This window comes from Columba livia, chromosome 3 (genome assembly GCF_036013475.1).
Source record: "Columba livia isolate bColLiv1 breed racing homer chromosome 3, bColLiv1.pat.W.v2, whole genome shotgun sequence".
Classification (NCBI taxonomy): domain Eukaryota; kingdom Metazoa; phylum Chordata; class Aves; order Columbiformes; family Columbidae; genus Columba; species Columba livia.
In genome coordinates, this window is record NC_088604.1 from 16573357 (window position 1) to 16586840 (window position 13484).

At 48.3% G+C, this 13484-nt stretch overlaps 1 protein-coding gene across 1 annotated transcript; it reads right to left on the reverse strand.

Moving 5' to 3' along the window:
• Positions 1 to 1021: 1021 nt before the first annotated feature.
• On the reverse strand, positions 1022 to 11085 carry KLF11 (KLF transcription factor 11). Its single transcript, XM_065055940.1, has 4 exons — positions 10869 to 11085; positions 8303 to 8557; positions 5984 to 6977; positions 1022 to 4001 (listed from the first exon to the last, which is right to left on the reverse strand). The coding sequence occupies exons 1-4, from the start codon at positions 10908 to 10910 to the stop codon at positions 3697 to 3699; spliced, it is 1596 nt and encodes a 531-aa protein (XP_064912012.1). The 5' UTR covers positions 10911 to 11085; the 3' UTR covers positions 1022 to 3696.
• Positions 11086 to 13484: the final 2399 nt, after the last annotated feature.

Consider the following 13484-nt stretch of genomic DNA (forward strand, 5'->3'; position numbering starts at 1 on the left):
ATCAGCAAAAAAAAATTGCAGGTATTGTTTAGGGTATGACGTGATGCTCAGAAAAATCTTCCCTGAAAAACAGTAGTAGGGACAGGTAGGACGTCTTCCCCTGGGAGACAGAGGCATTATGGAGCCCTGCAGAGCCCAGGGCTGAGAGCTGAACGGTTTGTGCTACTCTGCCAGAACACAGATCCTGCAGTAAAGCCTTCCCCTCCAGTTGTTCTCCCAAGGGGGAAGCAGGACCATCCACAGGATCTTCTCTTTTCATCTGTCTTCTTCCGCAGACAAAGCCTTGAGTCACTGCTCCCAGTTTGCTCTCCAGGGGCTCTGACTGCAGAGACTGAGTCACCCTGCAGGGAATGGCCGTGACAGAAAGCTGCTGTCATTACACCCTCTCCTCCCCTTCTCTTCCATTAAAATGTCACCCTGCTAGAAATAAACATTGCTGCAAGTTGGGATCTGGTCAGAGGGAAAGAAACACCAGAGATGCTTTAAAATTCAAAGTAGTTGCTACTGTTGTTGCTGTGGCTGGTCACCTCTTTCCCAGCTGAGACCCGGAGGTGACAACCAGCCTGCCAGGGCCAGTTGCCCAGCAGAGTGCAGGTGTGCGGCGACGGGACAAACCAGGGCTAATGCAGCCAACTTTTGAGTCAAATGATCATTTCTTCTTTATTTCCAGCATTTGCGCCATGCACAGCTTGCAGCACTGACAGAGTAGCACTCAGCCCATCAGCTTTTGTGACAGCTCCGGGAGGCCATGCTTAGCATAGTCAGGAATCCTGAGACTCTTGCTTTCAGACAGCATGCATAAACCCCAGTCCCTGGCGGTGGTGTATGCGCTCCAGCAAATGCACAAGAAGCATTGTGTAAAATTATAAATGGACAAGCACTGGTCAATTTACAACAAGATCCAAAAAGTTCTGCCTTTACAGGTTAAGTGAACTAGCAAGCCCCAAAGTCTTCCACTGGCCTAGATATAGAAGGTAATCCGGATGGATTTACATAGTTCTGGAATGGAAAAGGCGAAAACTGAAAATTCACATTTTTTTACTATTTAAAACCAGTCACATTACATACTTTTTATTTCATAAAAGTTAAAAACAGGTACAAAAATGTGATTCCATTTATTTAAAATAAACGACTGAACAATAGCGTTCAGGCAGTAAAGTGCAAAGAGAGCAGCTACCCAGTCATGCTTCATCCGTAACAAACCCTCAGGCAGCAGGAACAGAAAGAGCAGAGGCAGCCAGGCCGCGGCCCAGCGGGTCACGCACATCCGCAGCAGCGAGAGCCGCACGTCCTGGTCACAGGCGCTGATTCCTGCACACACCTCGCAGGAATCGCAGGCCAGCTAAACCCAAAGAGGGAGCCGTCACTTTTCCACATCGTGACACACATGCAGGACACACTTTTTTAAATTTCAGGTTTCTCCAGTCCATCATTTCCCTCCTGTTACACAACAGACTAACATGACAATTTACTAAATTGTAACACAGGTTTCCAAACTGTCTTGCTCAGGTGAATACCATAAATGATAAGTCTGAAAAAATAAATTAAATACTAAACTGGCTACTGGACTGAGACAGAACAGTCTTCCCCTGGTTAAAAGCATGCTAAAATGGCATCCAAAAGTCAAACTGCTTGTTATAAGGGATTTCTGGGGGAAAAAAAAAAGCAGCAGCAACTTCTCTTCACCACACAAATTTGGAAAACTGGGTATCGACAGAGAACAGCAACACCACAAGCACCCGCTTTACCAGGAAGGGTAATTTAGCCGAGCCCTCCACAGAGCACAAAGCGAGGTCTGCGCACACTCAGCAGCACATATGCTGAGGACGGGGGGCACAGCGGCTGTCCAGAGAAGGGGGTATGGACATTTCAAAGGTCAGGCACGAAAACTTCAGTACACTTAGCACAAGACTCCAATTTAGTGCAGATTGAAAACGCGTTACCGTTATTTATAACTATAGGCTTAAGTGTGAAAAACAATGACAGTCTGCTTTCAACTGTAACAGGTTTCTGCTGATTTCAGGGGAGTGCTAGCTGAGATCAGCAAGTCTTCCTCACACAGATGAGAACTGTGCTTTGCCCACACCAAGAAGAAAGACCAGTTTTTTAGGATAACCCAACAGTGCAAGAGATAGCGCATTCCTAGTTACTCACATTTTACACATCCAGAAAAAATAGCCCTCCTTAGTACTCAACTAAGCTTTGGTGTAGGAGTGGCTGAAGGGAGAAGAGTCCAGAGGGAATAAACACCACAGAACCATTTCATTGGGCAAGCGAGCTGTCTTCCAGCACACCACCTGGTGCTTCACAGCACAACAGCTCTACTGTCAGCTCTGCTACAATACGTATGCGCATTCTTCCGCACCACGGAAACAGAGCAGTCCAGTTGTGCTCCAGGCATCTCGTTTTATTACTCATACCATGCCATCACAACACAGCACTCCTGCAGCCAGTGAGTTCACTTCTTAGCTATATTTACACTTGGTGTAAAAGAAAATCCATTCAACAGGGAGAGTATCTCATTTAATAGAAAGGGTGATTTTATACAAAGTACTGTGGAGAAGTATAAGGCCACATGAAGAGCATCATCAAGTTGACACGGTGGCTATTTCTTAAGTCTAGACATGATTAGTACTTACTCTGGTTCTTTGACACCGGTAAATGAAAGCCTTGAACAATTTCCTATAAGGTGCACAAGCATCCACAATACATAAAATAACCCCTTAACTTTCTATTTCTCCTGTACTAAAAAAAAAAATTATAGAGACCCTTGCCCTTTTTGCGTTTTTCTGTAGATTTTGATATGCTGGTTTAGTAAGACTGAAAGTAAAGCATAATTTTTAGTGTCAAAGCTTCTAAACAGTGTTTGTGCTTCTACCTCCATCAGAGCAATCTGGATCCTCCAAATTTTGCTCCAGTGAAGTGTGGACTCAGGAATGGCCAGTATGCCAAACTTCTACCAAGAGTCACAACAGCTTCCACTTGCAAAGGGTATGAACTTATAAAATGTTGAGGATTTCAACACTTCTTTTCTGAAAGAACGTCATTCTGCTTTGGGTTGTTTTAAAAAGGATGGCACACTTTGATCTCAAACCCCCAATGTCACCTGCCTAAGGAGGGTGTAACAGCACCAGCCCATTGCAAGGTCAGGATCTGCAAGTGTGAAAATCCCAACCACTAAGAGTTATCAAATATTATATGTTTACAAAATGCATTGAATGCAATTCTTTAGGTTTACTGAAAAGGAGTTTCCAAAACTCTGGGTCTCATTCTGCACACCCCTACTAATGCAGGTCAAGTAATCTGCCTGCATAACAAGACCAAAATGAATAAATACAAAATATATTTGGTATAGAAAATACTAGTATAAAATTTAAAAATCACCCTGTTTTACTGTCCATCGAAATATTAACAGCAAGCATTAAAAGTGACTTTTTTAACCTATTGCCAAAATCATTTCCAAAGAGTTCTGCTTTCCTGAAGTGCTGGTGATTGCATTTGCCCAAGTATTGAAAAAACAAATAGGGAAGGGACAAGGCAAGATATAATAGTTTTCTCACATGGCATTATTAACAGAGGACCTAAAGGAAACTAAAGTATGCACAAACATGGGGAGAAAAAAACCATTGTCAGTTCTGTTGTAGCCAGAGCTCTTCCTGATTTTCAGAAGGTTTTTAGAGAAGGATCTTTCTCTCACTAGCCCTGACAGACAGACGATGGCATGGGGATAAGCATACTGAGAGCACCGCTGGTTTTCGGTTTCTCTGCTGTGGCGATTCTGTTGAGTTTCCCAACCTCTGTCTGCCAGCTGGGGATCTTCTTTGTGGTCATATGGCGGCGGGTGTGCTTTGTCAAGTGATCGCTGCGCATGAAGCGACGCTCACACACAGGACAAGCAAACTTCTTCTCTCCTGTGTGAGTTCTACGGTGGCGTGACAGTTCATCTGAGCGGGCAAACTTCTTGTCACAGCCATCCCAGCTGCAGCTGAAAGGCTTTTCTCCTGCAGGACATAAAAGAAGTATCACTTATTTTTGAGAAGCTGTGTTACAGTTTTATCAAAGAACTGACTTAAATCTTGCCTTACAAAAACTAATGAATTCCACAGAACTGGTTAGCTCAAGTTGTGTTCTACAGAAAAATCATAGGTATATTTTCTGCTTATTCCCTCATATCTCTTCAAATGTTCTTTAATCAAGTCTATTTTTTTAGTTGTCCAAAACCCCATTTTAAAGAAAGAGCTTGTTCATATAAAACTATTTTATCTGTTGACTGAACTAGAAGCAACCCCATGTGATGGCTGCTGCATGTAATCAACAAATACTGCGAGCAAAGAGGAAGCCTGGAATCGATGCTCAGGGTCCTGCTGCTCCAGGGATCCAGTCCCACACACAAACGCACCGCCCCAGCGAGCACCGCCGAGAAGCAGCCTGTGCTGTCATCCCCACACAGCTGGAGCCGCAACAGGCAGCTACGAGAACTCCGCACACCCAGGAATGACAGCAGTCAGGAAGGCTGGCCTTGTCAGCCTCTGCTCGTCCTGGGCAACTGCTTAACATCAGACCTATCCTAGACAACATGGTCCACTGCCTGCAAACACCATAAAGATAAACATATACCACATGACCCAGATTTATGTTAACACTTTGGAGCAGAACAGAAGTGTCCAGCAGAAAAGAACAATGCTTCTGTGGGGCTTCCTACTTCAGATATTGAGAGTAAAGTTCTATGTTTGGTGCATGTGATATCACCTAGCTACTCAGTGTGCAGGGAAAAGGTGGGAAAAGAAAGCCAAACTACTCTGCCCTCTGATCCTGTAATGTGGACTGGTTTGTGGGGGTTCAGCATGCTTCACCTCCCATGGATGTCCTAGTCTTAATCACACTACAGGGACACACACAGCTTCCCTACAGATCAGCAGCAGCACATGCTCAAAGTGAGACGCCTATTGCTAGTCTATGTTTATCCTGTAGTGCCAGATTAATTCAGCAGCCTGCAGCACTTCCTCTCAAGCCAGAAGTAGAAGCATCATCTACCTCTGAGCTCTAGTTTACAAGGATTATCAGCTTCATACAGAGTTTAAGCTCTTTCCCCAAAGGAACTGCAAAGACAAGCTGGCAAACTTATGCAAATCCTGCCATGGAAGCTGACATCCAATAAACCACAGTGTCTGTGGGGCAACGAAGGGTGAGGGAAAAAACCCAAGGAGAAACAAAATTAGACAAACTTTTGAATGAGCTATTCTGTACCAATCTCCTGACATGCCTATCCTCCAACATCAAAAATAGTCCCTGAGAACTCAAAGTTAGTCATAACAGGATTTTGGCTCCAGAAAAAGGATAAGTAAAACACATGTATACTGTCTCCAGACTGACCAGATTTTATGCAGCAAATCAGCTCATATTAATTAAAATTAATTTTCATTTACCTTTAAAATTACCTTTCTGTAACTGAATAAACTACTACATTCCTGTAGAAGGTCTACTTATTAACACAGTAGCCCAAAATCTCAATGCATTCCCATTTAGCCTAAACAAAACTCTGGAAAAATATGCAGTTTCTGACTTTCTCTCTTTTTATTTACTCGTGTAACAATTAAGACCAACTACCTGTACTATGGTTTGCTTACCCCAGCCCTCTCCATGCCCCAAAAAAGGGGACTTGCACAACTCATTTTGATCTAGTCCAGATGGCAGGATTCCACTCAAATCTAAACACACACACACAGAGACGCCAAAGCTTTGCTCCAACTGAAGCACGTGAAATTCAGCTAACACTATGGGGTCAGCTGAGGTCTCAGAACAAAGTCTGTCTTGTTTTGCTTGCCCACGGAGAATGAACACTCCTCCCTTCTCCGAGATAAGAAAAAGTTTCCCCGCGACCTGCCTCTCCCCTTTCTCACCCTGCCTCCCCAAAAATGTGCATTTCAGCACCCTAACACAAGCTAATGTAGAAGCAACAAAGGACCTGCCCTGTTGTACACACCAGTGTGGGTGCGAAGGTGGGCTTTGAGGTGGGAACTTTTGAAATAGGTTTTCTTGCACCCAGGGAAGTTGCAAACATAATTCCTCCGTCTAGAAAAGTCCATCTGGGGAGCACAGCTTTGACCAGAAGTGATGAACACAGGAGCAGGAGCAAGGGGCAGTAACTTGGTGTTCCCAACAGTCATTACTGTTTGTGGGCACTGTGGTGTCTGCGTGACAGCAGTCTGTGGAAGAACCAACATGACGGTCCCCTGAGGCACAGAAGGTCCCATGAGTACGGGCTGAGAGAGCGGGGCTGTCTGCGGTAAAATAGGTTTCATAGGAGTTGAGGCTGTTGGAGTGGAAGTCTTGACATAGGCATTGATCATACTGCTTTGTCCATTTAAAGGGATCATTTGACAGAGAACCTGGGGACTTGAAACGGGGGCAGGTGTCACTGGGGGAGCAACTTTTTGCAAGTCATTCTCACAATTCTTTGGTAAGTGGGTCTGCGGTGAAACTGGCTGGACTGGTAGTTGTCCTTTATTGGTCACACTATCACTGGGATCACGTGCATAAGGTTGATGTACCGGAGAGGTTTTGTTAATTAAATCATCTGCAGCACACGTGTCCTGTGGCAGTCTGGAATGTCTTCGGTCATCCGCTCCACACCAGTCTCTGGAAGTCCTGTAGCCTGAAGTTACCTTTGTTTTCTCTTGCACAGCAGGAATGTGATGGTAAGCAGAACTATCACCCGTGTGTCGTATCACGCTTGTTGCCATGGCCCTGCAAGGCTGAGGGGCAAAGGATTCAGATATCACTGGCTTCTGAGTGCACTGTTGCTCCACGTTGATAACAGATGGCTTGGTTATAGGAGAGGCACCGGTCGTTGATGTGATTGAGCAGGAAGCTGTGTTCGCCATAACAGTCCTTGGTTTGGAGTAAGTGACTTGTGAGGAGAGGAGCATAGCAGCTGATATCTCAGCAAAGTCAGGGCTGTGCGGAGGGGTCATGCACTACAAAAAAGAAAACATCGTTATACAGCACTGTAATTTCAAAGCACAATTTTTCACTATCTCTACTGTGAAAAATAAAATCACACTCCCTCCCCAGAATCTCAGAACCTGCCTCTTGGGACAAACTGATGAAAGCATACATTGCTTCATCTGACGGTTATTCTGAGTATGCTCAAAAGCATATTAATAAAAGGAAGGCAATGAGGCAGATATAATCCTGCATAAAACACAGCATGTCTGCTCACTGCACTACAAAACACTCTCATTCCTTTCTCCTCAGCAATGGGTGCAGCTGTAAGAGGTTATGAGAGCTTTGCTGTTCACAAAAAACAAACTAGCAACAGACAGTAACACTGTACCCTTTCTTTTTCAAACTTCCAGCACACCCTAGATCTTTTATCAATGATTATCCCATCAGCTGGTGGCTACTTCTGAGATAAACACAGAGTGGCTCTCTCCCTTCTTATTCATCCACTTCTCTCTATGCTCTCTTGCTGCCATCACCCCTCCTTCCTCCTTTACCACTGAAAACTCATGCCTGTCTCTTGAGCAGCACAGGAGACAATGCCAACATTGAGAGGCAGGAGCGTAAGAGAAATCTGTCAACCAGCTACCACACCACCTCAGCCTCTTTCCTCTCTTATTCTACTTTTTCCTGACATAACCGTACACTAGAAGCCTACTGGCTGAAATGGGCATTAACCATCCAAAACCTGAATGGCACCAAGCCCTTGTTTAATACCTACTTCTGTTACAATATAAATTCAGACCCAAAAAAATGGTGATTCAACTGACATTAGTCAGCCAGAGTAGACCAATGCCCTGGAGAAATAACAGACTACATGTACAAGTACACAACACAGAAACTAATTGCATTGTCTGTTTCATAATGGGAGTCTGTACTTTCTCTTACAAGTATCAGAGTAAAGCCAAATGTCACCAAGAGCATTTTTCGTACAGTGCTTGCAGAGAAGTTGGTGTTAATCATTGATGCTCACTCTGCCATTCTCACTCAAAGTGCTCCAGGAAACCTATAGTAACTATCCAGACAACATCCTTTCCGTACCTGTCAAACTAAATAACCTGTCAGCAAGGGCTTTTACATCTAGATTTAACCAGGGCCCAAACCCCTATATTTGCCATTCCAGAGACAGCAGAAAAACCCACACCTCACTGCTCTAGGTAGACAAAGAGTGCTGGCGCTACTGTAGCTATTCTAGGCAAGGACACCTGAGCAAGCTCTCTTTTTCAGCCAAGACAAAACACTGCAGAGATGTAACATCCATACAGCAGGTATATTTATTTTGCCCTCATATTTTTCTTACCAGTGTAGATAAATAGTCCTTTGGTAATTCAGACACAGCCTCAGCGTGCATTGTGAAATCACCAGAATCCGAGAAGGGTGTGAGTGGTCTTATCTTTAATATGTCACCTTTCTGTGATCTTTGACCCCAGGAGCTCATACAAACAAGCGCTTCAACAGCTTCAATGTCGTTCTGCTCCAAGGTGCTGCAGGTAGACCTTTCACTGTCATGACGCTGCCTTTCACGGATAGACTCGTAGATGTCCACGATGTCAACCTAAATGTAATTGGATTACTGGCTATTAGGACAAGTCAGAATACAAAGCTGACAACACCCACATACTGTCTGCTAAGGATCAAGGTCATCTGAAACAGATCCTGTGCCCACAGCTCATCTCCCCACCCCTGTTACCCTTTTTAAAAAAAAAAAAAAAACTAATCAACCAACCAAAATATGATTTACAGGAAAGCAACAGATTTGTGTGTAGCTCACATTTCCCGAGTTACTTTCCTGCATTATATGGCTCTGAATAAACACAGCCCACCCCTGCATAGAAGTAAAAAGAAGGAAAAAAAAAAAAAACAAACAGTTTCCAACCTTGTTGAGACAAGGCTATTTCCTAGACCCAAAATACAACTGCTATTCAGCACTAATTTCATTCTGGTAACATTTGGAAGTTAAATTTCAGCTGACAGTAAGATGCTTGAAGGTATGTTCACTGATTCAGAGTACCACACCTTGCAAAAGTATTTTAATCTTATTTTTACCAACAGGGAAACGAGGGTAGGGGAAAAAAAGAAAAACAGTTTTGAAAGCACAATGGGAATTGTCTGTATTGTGCTTTGGCAAGATATAATACTACAGAGGTGTGAGGTATCCCAAATGCACTATGAATACCATAAATACAGACATAATCATATTGATTTGTTTCCAAATGCAAGCATCACAAAAAATTTTTGTATGTGTATGCATGCAAAACACTTGACCCCTCTGGAAAAGGATAATCAGACTTCACAAAGCTCTCTCCGTGCTTGGCAGTGACTCCAAAAGCTACGTTGCACTGCTGATTTATGGCTCACGCGCCAGCTCGGTCTCAACAAGGTGTCCAAACTCTTCCAGTCTTCAGGCACACTAGTTAACTGTGAAGGCTGGGTTTCAGACACGTGGACCAAGATTCTGGAGCCTACTGCTGTTATACAGAGTGCTTATATACCACAGCAAAAGGTATATAAGGTGTATATATATATATAAGCAAAAGGAATATAAGCAAAAGTGCCACAGAAAGCACCACCACAGCATTAGCATGGCCCAAAGCCCTAGAGGGAACGATACTTGTGGGGTAACATCACTTACACACCTAAGTCAATGAGTTTTGTTACTGAGTTTCGTTAAGCAGCAGTGTTGCAAAGATGCAAAGCTGTATCACTTAGTCTCCATTATGGGGAAGTGTATGGCAAACATGTTAACAAGAATGGATCCAAAGTGTCAGTACTGGACACACAGAGGACTTGCGCCTAAACCAAGGGGTACCATGCATGGAGATGTGAAGACTGGGAGCAGGAAGGGGTTAAAGCACTCTAGAACAGAGATCCAAGCACCCAACTGCCCTGACAGAGACTTCTAGGAATTTCCACTGAAAACAGAACTGGAACAAGGGCAAAAAAAACGATGTCGCCTGCCAGCCTGTGAGACAGGAGCCACACCATGCGAGGCTCAGCATTAAGCAGCCAGAAAGCCTGCAAGTGCTCCTCCAAGTGCAACTGCTGGCAACCAAGCCAGCAGATATATATATATATATTTTTTTATTATTATTATTTTTTTACAACTCTACGTTTTAGGACAGCAGTTTTCCCTAAAGAAACACGAAAAAATATTCCTCGCTTAAAAAAAAAAAAAACAAACAAACTTGAAAAAGTAAAAAATCCCTTTTCTCGAGGCAAGCGCGGCAGCCCGGGCTCTCACGCTGCCAGCGACACGGCTCTAACCGCGCCCGGCCGCCTGTCCTCACATCACCCCGCCGGCTGCCGGGGACCTACGTGCGCGGGCAGCCGGCGGGCGGGCGGGGACGACGGGGCTGCGGGTCCCCCAGCGCCGGGCTGCTGGGCTGTGCCCCCGCGCCGGGCTGCGCCTCTCCCCGCCCGCGGGGGCAGCGCCACCCCCTCCCGCCCCTCGCCTCACGAAGGGTGCCCCCGGCCGGGCGGCGCCGCGGAGGGGCGGATGGCGGGAAGGGAAGCAGGAGGAGAAGGGCAGGTCCCGCCCTGCCGCCTCCCCCGCACGGCTGCTGAGGCAGGGCCCCCCCACCCCCGCAGGTGACCGGGGCAACACCCGCCCCTGAAGGATCTGCCCTGCAACGACCGGCGCCCCAGCAGCAAAGGCACCGACCGGCCACTCCCTGCGGCGGGTAACGGTCTCAACCGACCATCCCCCCCGGCGTGAGTAGCGGTCCCGAGGGGCCGCCGCCTCCGCTGAGGCACTAACGGTCGTCGCGCCCCCGCCCGCCGCAGCGCACGTGCCGGGCGGAGCCGGCTGTCCCCGGCTCGGGGGCACCCGCTGCCCGCCGCCCTTCCTCCGCCCGGCCCGTGCTTACCGCGGACGCATCTCCCATCTCCGAGCACGGCGAGCCGTGCATGGCGCGGCTCCGGCGGGCGGCGGCGGTGTGACCGGCGAGCAGCGGGAGCGGCAGGCGCAGCACACACACACACACACACAGCGGCGGCCGGCACCGCCCCCGCCTCCTCCCCTTCCCCCGCCCGCCGGGCTGCGAGCGGCGCGGGAAGCGCTCCGGACCGCTCCCTGTGCCAGACAGCGCGGGGGGAGCGGCGGCGGGGAGACGGCTCTTGGCCAATCACCGCCCGCCGCGGTCCGCGGCCGGCCAATGAGCGGCGGCGGCCGGCGTGATCGCGGCGTGCCGCGGGGCTGCCAGCAGGAAGGGCGGCGCGTGGGCACGCTCGGTGGCGGCTCAGCCGGCAGCGGGCGGGAAGGCGGGAGAGTGGGCGGGGCCGAGTGACGGGTTTGGGGAGGTGGGAGCGCGCGCTGGAAACTGGGGGAAAGGTCGGGCGGGGGCGGGGCGGTGGCCGGGAATGCCCGCGCGCGCGGGGGTGTGGCGGGGCGGGGCGCGGCGCGGGGGCGCGGCTCCCCCTTCCCCCCCGCGGTGCGTGCGGCGCGGCACGCAGGCACCCGTCCCCGCACCCATCCCCACACCCCCCGCACACCCCCCCCACCCCGCCGCGGGTCTCTGTCACCCTCGGGCGCTGGGGCGGGATTTCGGGGAAAACACCCCTTTTCCTTTTCCCGCACGTTCCCACCGCACGGCTGCAGTTTTACCGTCGGGTTCTGCCAGGTCCCACTCGCGGCGTACGGCGGGGAAGGGCCCAGGCGCTGCCAGCTGGATCGGCCAGAGGATCCGGGGTTAAAAATAACCCTGCCGCCCCCCAACGAGAATATTAAGGGCAGACAGTGCGGTTCGGTTGGTGCCGCGGCCCTTGCTCAGCTGAGGACCCGCGGGGCCCCCCTGTGCCAGCTCGGCGGGCGGGTTGTATTATAAAATATCTTCAAATCACAACATATTTATTTTAAAAAGTGTATTCTTTGGGTTTTTTGTTCACCTCCCAGTCCTCGGCCGCCTGCTTGCTTTTTTCAATGGAAGCCAAAACTCGTCGTCCATCGAGTTCCCAGTGGGGTTTGTGGTTCCACCGGGCGACACCGGACCCTGGTGGCAGCAGCACCAGGGGGCTGGGAAGGGGCAGACCCGGGTCCCGCCAGCGCTTTCCCAGCCGGGCCCTGCCGGCTGCCTGCCTGCTGGCTCCAACAGAACACACACAGCAACAAGCATTTTTTCCTACTGGATTATCGCTACTTGTTCCTTCCTCCGTTTCTGAAGACAGGACATCTTCTGTGTCAATGTGGAGGACATGGGAAGGATCATCTTGAATCTTTCATCTCCTTTTGCTGCTATAATAGTTTCACTTGACCACTGGCACTCAGTTTTTCCATTACAGCTCTTCTGAATCCTGGTCTTTCCCTGCTGTCCACACATTCTCTAGAGCTTCACCATCTTGTGCTCATCTCCCGTGTTCATTACTGCACATCTCATGTACTTCAGCTTCCTCAGCCCATCAAACACCAAATTATCTCCCTGGCCCACCCATCCAGGCATTCCTTTGCTTCTTTGCATCTTCCCCCTGTGCCTCCTGTATTTAACCGTTCATTCTCCCCTTGCCAGGCCTCCCCCGCAGCATGCACAGGGTATGTTCCTCTTCTGTAAATCACTAGCTGTTCTTTGTAAGACTAAAGCCACTCGCATGGTCCCATTTTGAGGCAAACCCATAGGGAACTGTAAAACTAAGAAAATATCATGCTGTTCGTAGCTGAGAAATGATTGCATTTGTTTCTTTGCTGCTTGTTGAAACATATGCAGTTTCTGCTTAAAGTGCTTACACACACAGCCTTAGTCATTTACAGCTCAGATTTTTAAATTGAGCAATAGCATCTGAAGGCAGCACAGCAGCTCGCTGGTGAAGAAGCGGTGACGGAGAGCAGAGCGGATCCCTTCTCCCGGCTCCCAGCGGGATGTTTTCCCATGGCATGTCCAACAGACTCTGCCTACAGGTTCTGAGTCCCCCAGTGGAAACTGCTGAACTGTGAGTCCTCACTACAGCTCACGGGTGCAAGACCAGTTAAAAGAAGTGATATTACACATCTATATGCCCACCTGTGCCAGAGGGAAAACGTGTTTGATTGTTTTCCCTCTGCTAAGCTAAAAAGTACACCAAAGGTTTTTAACATAAGTCCTCAGAGCTTTTACCAAAATCACCTGGTCTGCCTTGTTCTGCTGCTGCCAGGAAGGAACAGCTGCTTCATCTTCACGTCAGGCGTCAGTGTCAGAGCACAGCTCTGAGTCCAAGAGCCCGAGTCCCCAGCCCTAACAGCCCAGAGCTTCTCCTCCTCTCCCTCCTCTCAGTTCTTCCCCGTCTCTTTTCTTTCCCGAGGCTGCACTAAGGTGACCATTAATGCAGTTAATATTATCTTCCTTCTTTGCACTTGCACCTGCATCCACCAACTTTCTAGGCTTCATCCAGCAGCACAGTTTCCTGAGCAAGGTATCAGAGCGCTCATCCGGAGGATGCATGCTGGCTGTGCTCTCCCTCCTGAAGCTCATCATGTGGAACAAAGCACCCAAATACCCCAGTACTCCTTTCAGAAT

What these genes read in the sequence shown, in the direction of transcription:
- KLF11 (XM_065055940.1), bottom strand. Translation starts at nt 10,910, where the DNA reads ATGCACGGCTCGCCGTGCTCGGAGATGGGAGATGCGTCCGCG. An exon ending in AGATGGGAGATGCGTCCGCG is followed by an intron (nt 8,558 to 10,868) that starts GTAAGCACGGGC and finishes AATTACATTTAG; the next exon opens with GTTGACATCGTGGACATCTA. An exon ending in CCACCTTCGCACCCACACTG is followed by an intron (nt 4,002 to 5,983) that starts GTGTGTACAACA and finishes TATGTCCTGCAG; the next exon opens with GAGAAAAGCCTTTCAGCTGC.